Below are 17,821 nucleotides of genomic sequence, written 5' to 3'. Positions count from 1 at the left end.
TGTTGTTGTTGTTGTCTCATAATTGTTGTTTTTTGTGTGTATGTGTGTGTGTTATTTTTTGTTTGTTGTGTCTCTCCCCACTGCCTGTGTGCTCTGTGCAGATCACACTCAATTCCCACGTCCGGAATCTTATTGAGGTGATCAGAATTACAGTTAATGTTCTGTTTGTCCGCCAGACCTGGGTTTTCGAATACTATTTGAAATCGTTGAAATCATTTTCTTTTCATTTCATCGCAACAGACAAGCTCAGTCAAGTACTGGAAAGGATTTCAAGTAGTATTTGAACTTAGGTCTGTCTGTCTGTCGGCTAGTTCCATCCCCTTTGATTTGTCCTCATACCCGTTAGAAGCCAAGACGGATGATTCCGATAGATACATCATAATCATAGCTGATATCAAAGATATAGGGTAGATACTGTAAAATCAAAGATGTGATACATGCTGATTTTGATAAATAGTCATTTAACAGTGTTCTTAGTATGCACTGTGCAAGCCTCTAAAGATGATGTTTCTCAGCATTAGCTGCCAAGCTCAGAGTGGTTCTGATGTAGAAATTAATGGCCCAAAAAGAGCTAAACTAAAACGGCCAGACGATGCCGAGCCTTCCAGGAATACCAAGTATTTTCCACTGGAATGCAGAACAGATGGGAACAAATGAAATTGAGCTTTTTGTGTCTCAGTCAGGTAGAAACTCAGAGATCCTATTACATTACTAGAGGGGCTATGTCATAAACCCTCAACGTTCCAGAATGGGGTGAAAAATGGCATCCATATTGGTCAGAGAGAAATAATCAAAACCGGTCTTATTGGAACGAATGGCAGGAGAGGCATAATCCTGGAAAATGAAAGTAAGGCATATATCAGTAATTGTGTACTAGAATTATTATCAACCTAAAATATTGTCGTATAATTATAAATACAGTTTATACAGGTTTTATACCAATTGTGTGTATAAAATATATGTCAACAGGCCATAAATGTCTGGATTTTGGTTTTCTTGGAAATCTGTGAGTGCTGTTATATGATACAATATCAATACTTGATGCATTTACAACTTGTCAAAGTCTTATCACTGACTTCAGCCAGTGTACTGTATTGGCTGTGGGTTGACCGCATTGTTAGAATGGGATGTTAATGGAATGTTAATTTGGAAACATTTATGGAATCCTTCATCTCAAAGATCAATTCTTGTAAGTGCATTATTTTACACAATATCTTATCACAGCACTGGCAAACCATGGTTGACCAACTCCTTGACCACCATAAGAAGGTTCATGTCCATTCTAATATTCAAATTCCTAATTCTATGTAGAAACTAACCTCTTCCCCAGGCTCAATTGCTGCAGAGAGAGAGTTGGTGGTGGATGAGATTAGGTAGAAACTTATTTCAAGTTCCATCTATGGCAGTACTCAAGTCCTCTGCATCAGACATTGAGCCCTGCGGGGAATTTTGATTTGATAAATCATAAACTACACAATCAACTGCCTTGAAATAATTGTTGTAGATCTCCTTAGTCAACCACAATAACATAAGCCACATGATAATCATTAGGTCATAACTTTGTGTGTAGTAATAATCATTGAGTGGTCAACATTGACAAATGCATGTCAAACAAGTCCTTTGGCAAGAGATTAGAAATGATCAAGATCAGTTACCAGTGATTAAATGTAATCAAGGAGATATACAAATGTATATCTGAGTGTGAAATGTATGTTGAACAGGTAAGTTACTGGGTAAAGATACACAACATGACCAAAAGTATGTGGACACCTACTTGTCGAACATCTCATTCCAAAGTCAATGGCATTAATATGGAGTTGGTCCCCCCCTTTGCTGCTATAACAGCCTCCACTCTTCTGGGAAGGCTTTCCACTAGATGTTGGAACATTGCTGCGGGGACTTGCTTCCATTCAGCCAAAAGAGCATTAGTGAGGTCGGGCATTGATGTTGGGCGATTAAGCCTGGCTCGCAGTCAGCGTTTCAATTCATCCCAAAGGTGTTCGATGGGGTTGAGGTCAAGGCTTTGTGCAGGCAGTCAAGTTCTTCCACACCGATCTTGACAAACCATTTCTGTATGGAACTTGCTTTGTGTACGGGGGCATTCCTCAAACTTTTGCCACAAAGTTGGAAGCACAGAATCATCTAGAATGTCATTGTATGCTGTAGCATTAAGATTTGCCTTCACTGGAACCAAGGGGCCTAGCCCGAACTATGAAAAACAGCCCCAGAGCATTATTCCTCCTCACCAAACTTTACAGTTGGCACTATGCATTGGGGCAGGTAGCATTCTCCTGGCATCCGCCAAACCCAGATGGTGAAGCGTGATTCATCACTCCAGAGAACGTGTTTCCACTGCTCCAGAGTCCAATGGCGGCTAGCTTTACCACTCCAGCCGACGCTTGGCATTAGGTTTGTGTGCGGCTGCAACAGTTCTTGTGCTGACATTGCCTCCAGAGGCAGTTTGGAACTCAGGAATGAGTGTTGCAACCGAGGACAGACGATTTTACGGGCTACGCGCTTCAGCACTCGGCGGTCCCGTTCTGTGGGCTTGTGTGGCCTACCACTTCGCAGCTGAGCCGTTCTTGCTCCTTGACGTTTCCACTTCACAATAACAGAACTTACAGACGACTGGGGCAGCTCTAGCAGGGCAGACATTTGACGAACTGACTTGTTGGAAAGGTGGCATCCTAAGACGGTGCCACGTTGACAGTCACTGAGCTCTTCAGTAAGGCCATTCTACTGCCAATGTTTGTCTATGGAGATTGCATGGCTGTGTGCTCAATTTTATACACCTGTCAGCAACGGGTGTGGCTGAAATAACCGAATCCACTAATTTGAAGGGGTGTCCACATACTTTTGTATATATTGTGTATCACCTGTATAGCACCTTGTCTCATGAAAGAATTATCACCTGTGTGGAGTATTTTGTTTTTACATCAATCAACAGCAAGCAGGGTGTCCTTTATTCTAGTGATCAACCATTTGTATAAATCATGTAAGTATGAATTTGAGCATGAACCAGACCATGTTGCATGTTATCTGGTTGGTAAGTGTTGCACGCAGTGCAGCTAGATGAGGTAAGGAAAGTCATCGCCATGGTAGGCTGGCCTGCTGCTGTGTTTATATTGGCTTTCTCACCAGTAGACCCCAGTGACCTCTGACCCTTGACCCCTGGTGAAGTAGGACATTGACCTTTGTCCCTTTTTATGTTACACATATTGTTGTCTGAGCCTTAACATATCCAGTCCAAGCACATGATCAGATAAATACCATGAATACTATGGCTAGTCAAAGAAGCCAATCTGAAAGCAATATATCAAAATGTGAGGAAAGCAACAATGAATCCCATTTTAATTGCTAACAATACAATGACAGTTCATTTATGTATAATTATCCATTGTATTGTATTGCTGTACAGTGATTTGTAACACAATAATTACCTAAGGGTATGTAAGAAATCTAACCAAATAGTACCACCAAGTGGTGTATCTCTGAACTGCAGTACATACAGGACATATACAGGCAGCTTCCTTTGGAAAGTGGAGCAGGCCCAATTGAACACAGAAAACAGAGAGAATGACTCACCATCATCAGAGATGATCGATATTTATTCTATCCAGGAAGCTCCTTCATTAGGAAATGCAATCCTGTCTGCCCTTAAATGGCCCCACCGTTTCCATTTCAGAAACACTACCTCCTTTTACACTTCTCTCTTGACAGTTATGGGGATACTGAAATATGAACACCGAAATGTGATTTGACTGGATTTGAAGTAATGGGATACACCCTAATATATTTTTAGGTTTGGGACTGAATAGGTGAAAGGTGGTTGAATGGCTCACAAGTACGGTAGAGGCTAGAGCTGCAGTATCTAATTCAGACACACAACCCTCAACGGTGGGAAATTAATTCATCCCAATGGCTTTACTGTAAGAGGGGGGGGGGGGGGGGGGGGTACTGCACCTGAAGGATTCTGGTGTTACATAGAGATACTGAACATCTGAGAGGGGTGTTAGAATATGTTATACTGTATATTCATCCGTTTAGAGACATGATGTAGAATGCTCCTGAAACTCACTTCATCTACAACTTTTCTTCCTCTCTTCCACTATCTCTCTCTTTTTTTAATTTTGAATGTATCTCTCTCCATAAGGGCTCTGGACCAGAGGACTTCAGCCACCTGCCCCCAGAGCAGAGGAGAAAGAAGCTTCAGGCCAAGATAGACGACTTAAACAAGGACATCCAGAAAGAGATGGACCAGAAGTAAGTGTGTGTGTGTGTGTGTGTGTGTCTGTATCTGCAACGTAAGCCTCAGCCATATTTGTATGGAAATTATGTCTTAACTCCTCCCTAAAAGCTCCACCAAGTCCTTACTGTCAGCCTTTTTATGGACCAAAATTTGCCTAGTAAAACTTATAGATACTCGGGTAGATTTAGGGGAAATGCGGTTGGCTTGGTCAGCTTTAGACTGGGCTATCTATTTGTCGGGAGTATGTCTCGAGTATTCATGTGTCACTCTCTCTTCCTCTGGCCGTCAGAGATGCCCTAACTAAGATGAAGGGGGTGTATGAGAAGAACCCTCAGATGGGTGACCCTGCCAGTGTGGACCCCCGCCTAGTAGAGATAGCAATGAACATCGAGAAACTGCAGTACGAGGTGCAGAAATTCGAGGTGAGTCATGAAAAACCCCTCTCGACCTATCCCAGACAGGAATGTACTGTATTTCTAGATGCTGGACGGACTCAGTGTTGTTAGTAGCATAGTTATCTTGTTTGGCTTTCCTAAGACAGTACCTCATTATTAGATCAAACAGTAGAGTGCTCCTGAGTCCTGACTTCTCTTCCTTATTTGGATATGATGCACTGCCTTGGAGGCCGCTATTTGTTCTGGCTTTGTGTAAGTGAAAGGAGCCTTAGTAACAAGGCTATATCTGACTCTGGACTGCACTACTCTAGCAAATCTCATCTCACAATCCTAACGTATGCGTGTGTGTGCGTGCGTGTACCAGGGATGGCTAGCTGAGGTGGAGGGGAGGTTACCATCGAAGAGCGATCCTCCCAGGCGACAGAGTGGTCTGTACGAGACGCAGAACAGCAACAGCAGCACGGTTGCCAACAACTGTGCACAGGACAGAGAGAGGTACAGTAAACACACACACTCACTCCATTACTCAACACTTTGTGGTTTGTTACTGTACTGTTGTGTTGTGAGGTTGCTATAGTTACCGTGTGTGTGTGTGTTGGTCCTTGAGCAGCCCGGATGGCAGTTACACAGAGGAGCAGAGTTCAGAGACTCAGGACAAGGTGGCCATAGCCAACACTCCAGAGTTTGATGATGAGTTTGACGATGGGGATGAGGAGACGCTGCCCACCATCGGCACCTGTAAAGCCATCTACCAATTTGAAGGTAATACACCTTTAACAGGTAATACGCCAATCGGAGACAACAACAAGGGTAATGTGGGCTGGAACATCTATTTGACTATTTGAGAGATATGCAACAATAACACTCGTCCACCTTGTTTTGACACTATACTGGCTTTCTTTCTCTCTTCCTTTTCTCTTCCCCCCTCTCCTTCTCACTTTCTCTCTTTCTTATTCCATCTCTTTTCCTCCTTCCCCCCCTCCACTAGGTCATAATGAGGGGACTATATCAGTGACGGAGGGAGAGCTGTTGTATGTGATAGAGGAGGATAAAGGTGACGGCTGGACACGTGTCCGCAGGAACGAAGAGGAGGAAGGCTACGTGCCCACATCTTATGTCGAGGTCTCTTTGGAAACGACCGGCAAAGGTGCTATGACATACATTTAACTGAAGGGGTTTTCTTTTGGGGCCGAGGGCATTTTTTTCATTTTCAGGGGGTGGGGGGGGGCTCGGGGAGTCGAGTACACTCCTTCCACTCTGAATGATGGACCAACCAGAAGTCTCCATGTGCCTCTGTCATGATTACCATGTAGCTGAGACCGGCCCCATGCACTGTGGTGTTGTATGTGATGGGTATCTCGATGTATTTGGGAGACAGGATAGTTTTAAAAGAGGTATTGGTTGATTTTGGTGTAGGGCGAAGTTATCCCTAGACACTGATCTTGGGTCGGTTTCACATTTCCCACAATAATGGTTAAGGTCATGATTGGGGGTGGGGAAGCTGATCCTAGATCTGTACCAAGGGGAAACTTGACCCCGGAGCGTTTGGTTTCCCACTGGTTCTGAGAGAATTCTCTCCTCGTTTCCTCTTGTTTGCCAGGAGAACTGTCTGTCGTTACTTCCAGTCAACTCAATGGGAATCAGGGCCGGTTGTAAGGACGATTTCAATGAGTGCTTTTTTGTTCTTGATATGCATGCAGTCATATTTCCCCCAAGATGTTCTTATCACCTGACAAAGGTATATTTTATCATATAGCAACTGGCCTCAAAGGTAGATCAGGATGAAAACAAAAAGGCAAAATGTAAGTGTGTGTGTATGTTCGACTACATATGTTTATGGTCTTAACCACTGAATCATATTCCCACAGAGGCCAGTATCGAGGTGATATTTGCAGAGAATAAAAGAATATAATACACTTTTTTTTTGGTTAAACCACAGGATCGTGTGTGGGGAAAAAAACTGCTTGCTGTCCCCAGTAGTAAAGCATGCTAGGTTGTACAATGTAGAAATATGCAAATTATTATTTGATTCTGCTGTAAAAAAAAAACAAAAAAAAAACAAACATATGCAATCATATTTTTTTGTTGTACTGTGACAAATGAATGTACCGAATCACAACGCTTCACCCCTATACATAGGACTGCATTCTGTAGCTCAGGAGGCTATTAGCGCTCAGTGAATATCAACTCCTCTATCCTGGATTGTCTCACTCCTCTACTGTTAAGATGCACCAATGTCACAGACTAAAAGGTCCAAGGAAGGGCCTATTTCTTTTTCTGGGCCTTTATTTTCCAGAACGCTTGTAGAGGAATTCAGGATTGAGAATGAGCTGTATGTACCATTATTCTCGGTGAGAACGTTGTGAGAAGGGAATTTTTGTCGTGTGGCTGATTGTAACATTGGTGCTTGGTTGCCAGATCATGCATGGGTTTTAATTAGCACCTCGGTGCAGATGAGTCCATTTGAGAAGCATGGTATGTGCTACAGTATGGTGTTGAAACTGTTTTATGCCTCTAAAATATCCAGCCATTTCTCTTTTGAAGATTACTGAATTGTGCAAACATAGGCCCAAAAGGCATCTCGGAAGAGACTCCAACTTTGTTGTCAAATCTCAAAAAGCTCAACAAATACGCTTCCACAACTCTTTCTCCTATAGCGGTGAAAGTAATCCCGTCTCTGACAGTGCTATTAACACAACCATTTCATCCCCCTGCTAAACGGGGGTCCAAATGAAATGTGAGGCATGTTATGTTGGTAGTCATTTTCTCTCTTGTTTTTTTTTTTTACATAACATGTTTTGGTGCATGTTTGACATTGTTACCAGCTTAAGTGTCTCTTTTCGTTTTTGGAAATGATAGATTCACACACCAGGCTAACATTTAGAAACGGTATCATAAAAAATATGACTTTTAAGGTACAGCAACTGATATTAACGCCAGAGAACAATATTATTTCCTTTCAAAGGCAATTGCAAAGAATAGCTCTTCTTCCACCTCATTTAGTATGTGAACAACATTTTATTTCCCTGAGATCTCACTCTAACGTGTTCTTTTTTCATTTTTTGTTTGTTTTTTTTTTCTTTCAAATTGCAGATTCCTAAAAGTGTGAGAGGCTGGCTCAGAAATGGCAGGGCAAGCAGCCTCGGAGACAGAGCAACCACATTCACGTTCCTTTTATTGTCATAGAGTCAGAAAGAGAGAGAGACATGACCGAGACAAAAACGGGAGACCGATTAGGATGTATCTCAATATCCAACCCGATACATACGTAGATTTCTCTTCTTTTGCAACAGTTTCTGACCAGAAGCAACAATAATAAGCATCCCAATTTTGCACCCATAAATCTTTTAATAGTCCATTACACATTTATAATTTTGCTTCCGTTGTCCCTGCAAAGCTTTGCTTCTCGATGTACTAACTCAGCTTCCGCTACGCGGCGTTATCATGGCGGCTGTTAGCTCTCTCGCCTCAAATCCCAACCCGCTACCATGCCGCCCCTCCCCAACCCCCTTCCTAAAGCACGGCAGGGTGTGGTCAGAGACAAGACCAGCTCCCCCTCATGGAAGGGGGGAAGAAGCAACACAATCTCCCCCCACACCCACACCCCACCCATACCATCTCACCTGACCAGACCATCAGACAGGAAGGCTGGACAGGAAGCCAAACCGTGTCCCTCCAGTCCACCCTAGCATCCAAACCAATCAGGTGGATACAGTTGCAGTATCTCTCTCTCTCACTCACTCATTGACTCAGAGCCATCATCACAGAAGGAACCGTCCAGATTCAGCATCACTTGGAGAGCCGTGGAGTTCCCATGGAAACAACGCAGTCATTCCACTCTCAGACCGCAGCTCCATATTTTGCAGGTTTCAAATGGACTAAAACATGGACCGATTGGTCATCTTACTGTATGCGTGTATGAAAAAGCTTCATTTATAGTGTGTGTCTTCTGTGGTGTCTGTCAGTATCATGTACATCCTCCATACGTGACTGGGGAGTGGACAGGACTAGGAGCTCCAGGACCGAGAGGGGTTGGGGTGGGAAAGGGGACAGGTTCACTTTACTTCATTACTTCACCTCACCTGCACTCTCTCCCTACCATACCATCATGTGTTGTTACTGGCATCCCATCCAGTGGTGGAAAAAGTATCCAATTTTCATACTTGAGTAAAAGTAAAGATACCTTAATAGAAAATTACTAAATTCAAAGTTAAAGTCACCCAGTAAAATACTACTTGAGTAAAAGTATAAAAGTATTTGGTTTTAAATATACTTAAGTATCAAAAGTAAATGTCATTGCTAAAATATACTTAAGTATCAAAAGTAAAAGTACAAATTATTTCACATTCCTTATATTAAGCAAACTAGGAGGCACTATTTTCTTGTTTTTGTAATTAACAGATAGCCAGGGGCACACTCCAACACTCCAACAAATATCAAACGAAGCATTCGTGTTTAATGAGTCCGCCAGATCAGAGGCAGTAGGGATGACCAGGGACGGTCTCTTGATAAGTGAGTGAATTGCAACATTTCCCTGTCCTGCTAAGTATTCAAAATGTAACGAGTACTTTTGGGTGTCAGGAAAAATGTATGGAGTAAAAAGTACATTCTTTTCTTCAGGAATGTAGTGAAGTCAAAGTAAAAGTTGCCCAAAATATGAATAGTAAAGTAAAATACAGATACCCCAAAAAATGACTTAAGTAGTACTTCAAAATATTTTTACTTAAGTGCTTTACACCACTGATCCCGTCTGCTCCTCTCTCTGGCCACACCCCTCCCCTCCCCTCCTCAAACCCCTTCACCACAGGTGGCAGACGCTGGTCATTGGCTGCGTTGATGGCCATGTCACAGCTTAGGATGGGGCTTCTCTCGGACAGTGCGTGCAGTATGCATGCATGCCCTGTCTCCGCTTTGACTCGCCACCCTACCGCTCGCCTCCGGGGGGGGGGGGGGGGGGGGGTTTGCCCATGTCGCTTTTTATTTCAGATAACTCACATTGCCTGTTACACTTCTTAACCTGTTTGTCACCTTTTGGGTTCTGTGCCTGGGGATCCTCTACTAGCGCTTCCTTATTTTGTTTTGTTGCTGTTTGACTGTTCGTCGTCTCTGAAAGCACGCTCACCTACCGGTGTTTTTTTAACAGTGAGTGTGTGCTCTCCCTCACAGTAACTCCTCTTGCTCAAAATCTCAGCTAAGAAAGTTTTGGATTCCGAAACTTCTGTTTCTGAATGATTTTATGCATACAGTACACGGTTATAAAATGTAATTTGTCAATTTGTTATACTGTATGTAATGTTGTTGGCTGACATTGTACTTGTTTGAGAAGTTTGTCGAAGGCAAGTGGTCGTTAGCTTCCACTAGCCTCATCCTGTGGATACATACCGTGCTGTTTAACGTCTCCACTGTATATCCTACCCAACAGACAGAATGACCCCGGAAGAGAACTTGAGGATTAGTTACATTTCCCATGTAATTTGCATGGTCCACTTACTACTGTATATGGAAGTATTGTAATACTGTGATCCACACACACACTTTCTTTCCCACAAGGTTGTGTGTGACTAAATATGAGACGAGACAGACTTCATTTTGGGCCTTAACTAGTTTAATCCATAGACTTAGTTAGACATCGCATCATTGTATCTGTCCCATTATGGCGTCTGTGAGGGCATGGGCAGCCCATTGAGGCCATCTCCATTTTGAAGTAGTCAATTTTCTTCTACTACGAGTTGGCAAACAAACTGAAAGGGTGCATATTGCCAGCTGGAGTGTGTATGTACAGGTTTAAAGCCAAGGTTGGCGATTTACTGCCACCTGCAGTTATGGAATGTTTGCTCATGAGTATACCTCATTGGCTGATCCCTCCTGGTGACCTGGATGGAATTATGTGATCCTTCCATAACCCATAGGAAGTCCCACCCAGTTGACTACTTCAAAATGGTGAAAGTCCTCAATGGCACTGCCCATGATAAAATGGGCTTTAAGGCACTAAAGTCCTCTATCTCTCTCTATGGATTTGTCCTCCCACTTAGTGTAAAGACAGATGTCATTCTATTATCTGTGGTATGTTGAATAGGTCAAGACATCTCTTGTTTTTTTTAATAAAGGTTTGGGGGGGGGGTTATTATTTTGTATGTGGTGGTCGAGGTAGATTACCCATAACATCTACAGAGATGATGATGATGTCCACTGTTTCCCCCTCTCAAAGGCACATACATTTTACATGTTTTATTTTGTTCATTTTATTTGTCATAATTTTTTACCAATTTTGGGTCGAAGAGATTTTAGCTTTTTATTTTGTAGCTAGTTGTTTCTTTAGCTGGAAAACTGTTGCACCTGAATTACAAACCACCTATGATGATGAAACCAGTTCTCTGATCTGCCTGAAGTCACTGCAGATGAAGTAATGAATAACAAATATTTGTTTTGTCTAATGAAACAGTTAGTAATGGCACCCTATTCCCTATTTAGTGCACTACTTTGACCAGGCTCAAGAGTGTCTTGAAACTTTTTTTTTATTACAATATTACTACTCAAGTAACATTTCAAAGAGCAGCAACTGAAATTGTATCAATGCAAACCATGTATATTATCATTAGAACAACACGCAAACAGTGATCCAATCATCATTTGGAGTCCCAGTTACTTGTCATAATAAAAAAGCGGCGCAAATCTAGAAGTTCTTTGGCCCGAGACTCAGGTCAGGTCAAAGTCTCCTTTTGCTATTCCCATCCGTCCATCTCTTATTTTGATTATTGTAGATATTGATTTGGCAGTTGTTTTGTTTGTGAGAAGTGAAAAGACAAAACTGGTTTCCCATGCAGACCATCAGAAGGTGCATATCTAGAGTGCGCTGACAGACATATAGACCCACTCAGAAGCGAGCCAGTATAGAGGGGAATCTGCTTATCTCCTCTCCTGCTAATGCTGGATTCAGATCATCCTAGACCTTCAGCCTGGCCCCAGCGCACCTGTACAGAAGAAATGGCTTGTTGGAATTTAGAGAGAATATATATAAATATATAAATAAACATTGATTCAACTAAGACAAAAAAAGGAAATAAACAGTCTATTTTTAAGGTTTTAACGATTTAAAAGGACCTACCGTTACTTCTCTCTCGCTTTGCTAAGACTTTGTTTTATTGTTTTTGTTTTGTAAAGTCTGCCAAATGGTGTGTTTCGCACTTTTTTTCTGTTTGTGTTCCATTTGGTATATGCTTGCGTTTCGGAGCACTGAATTATTTGCATTGTGTAAACTGTGCCAATTAAATACATGTTGAAAATAACTAGTCTTCGCTGTGGTCCGGAGAACAACACTGCCACATTGTGCAAGGACAATTTGAGGGGGGAAATTCCATTATCCATCATTTTTGGAACTTCTGATGCTCTCCAAGTCTAAGACTGGCGTTCGTTCTGCTGTCAAATAGCCCCACAAATACTCCTCTTTCCATCATGTTTGGAAATGCTGATGGTCCCTGACTGTCTCCCTTTTGTTTCAGTGATTATTAGCAGGCTAATGTTGACACTTTTTGTCATTTCTGCCCAGTTTAGTAGTTTAGTCATTCAAGTAGGTTTTTCCCAAGAACAAACAACCTGGGTTATAGGTTCAAATGGAATAAACTTGACTAGAACTGAATACAATTGTGACAATACCAGGTGAATCACCAGAGAATGGGGAGGGTGTTAGCATACCTGAGCGAGGTCCAGTATAACCACAGGTTGCACAAGTCCACCATCCACCACAGACGACTGGTTAAACTCAAGTCACACACTGTCCACTGGGGGAGAACGGGGAAGGTGGGAAAGGCGAGGAATGTGTTGGTCAGAAGAAAAGTGAAACTATTGACAGTGAAATCGTCAGATGCCTGTCGTATTACTTGCCTGGTATCACCTGTTGTAGTAAAACCATCTGAAAAAACAGAACCCTACCAGTGAGAAAGATTAGAGAACCAAAACATGCAGTATAAAGACTTGCGTACAATCAAATGTATTTATAAAGCCCTTTTACATCAGTTGTCGGGCACACTTTCAAATACTTGCGTATCAGTGAAGATCAACATGAGAGAAAGAGGAGAAAGAGGAGATGACAACAATGCCGTTACACAAACAGAGCATCCATACTACATGAAGTAGCAGCTGTTCAGAGCGAGAATAAAACAAGACTACAAGCAAGAAACAGATAGAGACAGGGAGAGAGTTGAAGGAGTCGCTGTTCAGGCCTCTGACTGTACCTCCACCTGCCAGCGGTCTAAGCACAGGCCCCAGCCTCTCCAGGGTGAAGTAGGGATGGTTGGACAACTTAGGGTTGGAGAGGCTCTGTCTTGGGGCTTGTCTAAACATCAGACTGTTATCATGGTTACTCCATGGATTTTCTGTCTGACCGAAGTCGCACCTAGAAAAGACAGTCTCTACAAGCCAGAATGTTGAATAAAATGATATTTACACTTACTTTACCGGTTGTACATGCTGCTGGTCCTTTTGGCGGTAAGAGTTGGAGATATCCACAGGAAAGTGTTGCTAGGTTCTGTCGCTTGGATTTTCATTCTGTTGGACCATTGAACATGATGCACAATATGTAAACAATAGTAGAATGTAACCGAATGTAGTATGAGGCGTTATATTTGAGGCGTTACACGTGTCTGTTATGAGGAGTTGTAGTGTCTTCCAATAATTACTCTATTGCGGCATTCTAGACCTCTGCTGAATCTGGTAATGACTGGTGTGGCTGTTGAACAAGTTGAGGAGACTAAATTACTTGGTGTTACCTTAGATTGTAAACTGTCATGGTCAAAACATATAGATTCAATGGTTGTAAAGATTTGGGAGAGGTCTGTCCATAATAAAGAGATGCTCTGCTTTTTTGACACCACACTCCAAAAAGCAAGTTCTGCAGGCTCTAGTCTTGTCTTATCTTGATTACTGTCCAGCTGTGTGGTTGAGAGCTGCAAGGAAAGACCTAGTTAAGCTACAGCTGGCCCAGAACAGAGCGGCACATCTTCCTCTTCATTGTAGTCAGAGGGCTTTTATACAGTTGAAGTCGGAAGTTCACATACACCTTAGCCAAATACATTTAAACTCAGTTTTTCACAATTCCTGACATTTAATCCGAGTAAAGATTCCCTGTTTTAGGTCAGTTAGGATCACCACTTTATTTTAAGAATGTGAAATGTCAGAATAATAGTAGAGAGAACGATTTATTTCAGCTTTTATTTCTTTCATCACGTTCCCAGTGGGTCAGAAGTTTACATACACTCAATTATTATTTGGTAGCATTGCCTTTAAGTTGTTTAACTTGGGTCAAACGTTTTGGGTAGCCTTCCACAAGCATCCCACAATACATTGGGTGAATTTTGGCCCATTCCTCCTGACAGAGCTGGTGTAACTGAGTCAGGTTTGTAGGCCTCTTTGCTCACACACACGCTTTTTCAGTTCTGCCCACAAATTTCTATAGGTTTGAGGTCAGGGCTTTGTGATGGCCACTCCAATACCTTGACTTTGTTGTCTTTATTAAGCCATTTTGCTACAACTTTGCTACAACCCATTTGACCCAAGCTTTAACTTCCTGACTGATGTCTTGAGATGTTGCTTCAATATATCCACATAATTTTCCTCCCTCGTGATGCCATCTATTTTGTGATGTGCACCAGTCCCTCCTGCAGCAAAGCACCCCCACAACATGATGCTGCCACCCCCGTGCTTCACGGTTGGGATGGTGTTATTCGGCTTGCAAGCGACCCTCTTTTTCCTCCAAACATAACGATGGTCATTATGGCCAAACAGTTCTATTTTTGTTTCATCAGACCAGAGGATATTTCTCCAAAAAGTACAATCTTTGTCCCCATGTGCAGTTGAAAACCGGTCTGGCTTTTTTTATGGCGGTTTTGGAGCAGCGGCTTCTTCCTTGCTGAGCGGCCTTTCAGGTTATGTCAATATAGGACTCGTTTTACTGTGGATATAGATACTTTTGTACCAGTTTTCTCCAGCATCTTCACAAGGTCCTTTGCTCTTATTCTGGGATTGATTTGCACTTTTCGCACCAAAGTACGCTCATCTCTAGGAGACAGAGCGCGTCTCCTTCCTGAGTGGTATGACGGCTGCGTGGTCCCATGGTGTTTATACTTACTTACTATTGTTTGTACAGATGAACGTGGTACCATCAGGCGTTTGGAAATTGCTCCCAAGGATGAACTAGACTTGTGGATGTCTACAATTTTTGTATGATGTCTTGGCTGATTTCTTTTGATTTTCCCATGATGTCAAGCAAAGAGGCACTGAGATTGAAGGTAGGCCTTGAAATACATCCACAAGGACACCTCCAATTGACTCAAATGATGTCAAATAGCCTATCAGAAGCTTCTAAAGCCATAACATAATTTTCTGGAATTTTCCGAGCTGTTTAAAGGTACAGTCAACTTCTGACCCACTGGAATTGTAAAACAGTGAATTATAAGTGAAATAATCTGTCTGTAAACAATTGTTGGAAAAATGACTTGTGTCATGCACAAAGTAGACGTCCTAACCGACTTGCCAAAACTATGGTTTGTTAACAAGAAATTTGTGGAGTGGTTGAAAAATGAGTTTTAATGACTCCAACCTTAGTGTATGTAAACTTCCGACTTCAGCTGTAAATACTATGCATGCCAGTCTCTCTTGGCTAAGAGTTGAGGAGAGACTGACTGCATCACTTCTTCTTTTTTATCAGAAACATGTGTTGAAAATCCCAAATTGTTTGCATAGTGAACTTACACACAGGTCTGACACACACACTTACCCCACCAGACATGCCACCAGGGGTCTTATCACAGTCCCCAAATCCAGAACAATTGCAAGAAAGCATACAGTATTATATAGAGACATTATTGCATGGAACTCCATTCCATCTCATATTGCTCAAATAAACAGCAAACCTGGTTTAAACAACAGATAAAGCAACACCTCTCGGCACAACGCCTCTCTCCTATTTGACCTAGATAGTTTCTGTATGTATTGATATGTAGGCTACGTGTGCCTTTATAAAATATGTATGCAGTTCTGTCCTTGTCTATTAATGTTCTGTATTATGTAATGTTTTGTGTGGACCACAGGAAGAGTAGCTGATGCTTTTGCTACAGCTAATGGGGATCCTAATAAAATACAAAAAGTACAAAAAAATACCAGTTGTTAGTTGAATATTACATTTTACAATCGAGGTATAGACACGTATAACGCCTCACATACCAACGTCTCATATGTAACGCTTCATACTGTACAAATCATTGGCATCAGCTGATAGAGGCTGGAGGGGAGAAAACCGCAGCGAACTACTACCAAACAACATTATTAGTCTTCGAGACAAGGACGAAAGTAGGTAGACAACTAACGAAAAGCGTATCATTTTGTTTTCAAACGAGCTGGTTCCATTTCGAAAATATTTTGTTGACTTCCTGGATTGAAAAACGTCGTATCTATAACTCAATGTCATTGGCCCACACTAATAATATGTAAATAAAATACAATTGCATTCTGGGAATATATATTAATACAAAGAATAAAACGTTTATAACCATTGATTTGGATGTTAGAAAATATTGCACGTATGGGGAACGTTATAGTACGTTTTACTGTTATTGTATATTTGCTCAAAAGGGTAGATAAAATTTTACAAACCGCGATCGAGAAGTTTATATGCTAGCAGTGGTTTATATAGCGATAATTTACCCTATGTTGTTGTGTTGTATGAAAGGAGAGAAGGTTAGCACTCCCCTTGACAAGGATGGAAGAGGCCCTAGTGGCCTTCAACACATATATGGTTAAGGCATTGCCACTTACTTCGTGGCATCTTCAACCAAGTTTTTAATTGATACAACTCCTTGAAATTAATTTAATACTGACAGTATTATGTACATCACACACACACAAAAAAAGCATGATAACAATTATGAACCATTATCCTCACTAGGACACTTATTTCATTGGCTGCTTTAGGTTTGAAGAATGATCAATTTGCATTAATATTCACAAAATGAAGTTGCTACTCATGCCCCAAAACACAACAAAACAGATAACAGCATGTAACACTGTAATGCAGATGAGAATGCTTCTTAATTACATACTGAAATCTTTGTGTAGGTCTTTTCAATGACCAAAAGAGTGCAGTCATGTTCTACCAAAGACAGAACAAGATCAATTCCTGCCTCAATCCATATCCCTCAAAAAGTTATGCCTGGCCTGCGGATGAAGTGTCTGTAATAAAGATTGCTAAAATATTTGTCTCTGTGTAAGACATCAGGGCCCTCTGCCCAGACCACAGCAGGATACCTCGGTATGTGTGTCTGTGGCTCCTACATCAGGCAGGCAGACTGGTGGGATAGGTATTGCAGCAGTGTATGACTGAGTTTCTCTACTGCTATAGCTCTATCTAATATATCCCCCCCCCCCCCCCGCTGAAACCAGCATCAAACCTTTCTCATCAATGACTTTGAGAAGATTTTGATGTTGTAGCCGGCAGACCTGGAGGTGGGTAGTAGCCTGGACTGAACTGAGAGAGTTCCGGCTACTGAGATATTAAAGTCTGTGCCAGTATAGAGGTGAACAAGTTCTTTAGGCTTTGTTATATTAGGTTTTTGTCATGTTCAATTCCAGCTCTAGACGAAGACATGAGGGACCGTAACTCTAACACCCTGCACTGCAGAGCTCAACCCTGTTGTGTGTCATCAGTTCCATTCCCTCCTCTGTAATTCTCCATCATGGGAGCCTTTTTCACAGCCAAGACGGTTTGCATGTTTTCCATTGAAATGAGTATGTGTACTTCATGAGAACTGAATGAAAGGATAAGCAGTCAAAACACAGACAGCATCAGTGAAGAGTCAGGAGTCAAGACTCCCTGGACCACTGACAGCAAAACCCACGCTGTCAGGTAGGCTAGCCTAAACAAAATAACAAATGTGGATAGACACAAGTATCCACATTAGAAAATCTAATTAAGCCCACTTCAGGGGGATTAATTTTGAAAAGCAGGGGGCGAAAAGGGAAAGATGTGAGTAAAACGTAGGTCAGCAGCAGCTGGGTCTGTTGGTTGGTCGGTCCTCTTCTCCATCTGGAATAAATATGTTGTCACCGCCGCTCTGCTCGCCTCCACACAGCTAGCTGAGGCTGAACTGAGCGCTGAGGTACTCTTTGGACCGGGGCTGTCTGCAGC

The 17,821-nt window shown here is 42.0% G+C and overlaps 1 protein-coding gene, 1 long non-coding RNA gene and 1 other non-coding gene across 26 annotated transcripts in view; 2 read left to right on the top strand and 1 right to left on the bottom strand.

The window, feature by feature from the left end:
- The window catches only part of LOC139552065 (formin-binding protein 1-like), a 105,244-nt gene extending 93,314 nt beyond the window's left edge, over positions 1–11,930 (top strand). For 8 of the 24 annotated variants that reach the window (XM_071363460.1, XM_071363443.1, XM_071363455.1 and 5 more), the window contains 6 exons: positions 4,154–4,263; positions 4,539–4,671; positions 5,009–5,139; positions 5,252–5,424; positions 5,633–5,791; positions 7,738–11,930. In XM_071363460.1, the coding sequence (XP_071219561.1) occupies positions 4,154–4,263; positions 4,539–4,671; positions 5,009–5,139; positions 5,252–5,424; positions 5,633–5,791; positions 7,738–7,745 (714 nt within the window). In that variant the 3' untranslated portion in view covers positions 7,746–11,930. Of the gene's footprint in view, positions 1–101; positions 138–4,153; positions 4,264–4,538; positions 4,672–5,008; positions 5,140–5,251; positions 5,425–5,632; positions 6,708–7,737 lie in introns of those variants that run through there. The other 16 variants (XM_071363439.1, XM_071363446.1, XM_071363444.1 and 13 more) reach the window with 5 other exon arrangements.
- On the bottom strand, positions 11,637–16,079 carry LOC139552068 (uncharacterized). The gene is made up of 2 exons (XR_011670380.1): positions 15,862–16,079; positions 11,637–13,188 (listed from the first exon to the last, which is right to left on the bottom strand). It is a non-coding gene; the product is annotated as an uncharacterized lncRNA (long non-coding RNA).
- Positions 16,080–16,352: 273 nt separating this feature from the next.
- LOC139552921 (U6atac minor spliceosomal RNA) lies at positions 16,353–16,480 on the top strand. The gene has a single exon (XR_011670580.1). It is a non-coding gene; the product is annotated as a U6atac minor spliceosomal RNA (small nuclear RNA).
- The last annotated feature ends 1,341 nt before the right edge of the window (positions 16,481–17,821 follow it).

The sequence above is a fragment of the Salvelinus alpinus genome, chromosome 24 (assembly GCF_045679555.1).
Source record: "Salvelinus alpinus chromosome 24, SLU_Salpinus.1, whole genome shotgun sequence".
In the NCBI taxonomy this organism is placed as follows: Eukaryota; Metazoa; Chordata; class Actinopteri; order Salmoniformes; family Salmonidae; genus Salvelinus; species Salvelinus alpinus.
This window is presented reverse-complemented; position numbering and strand designations above follow the sequence as displayed.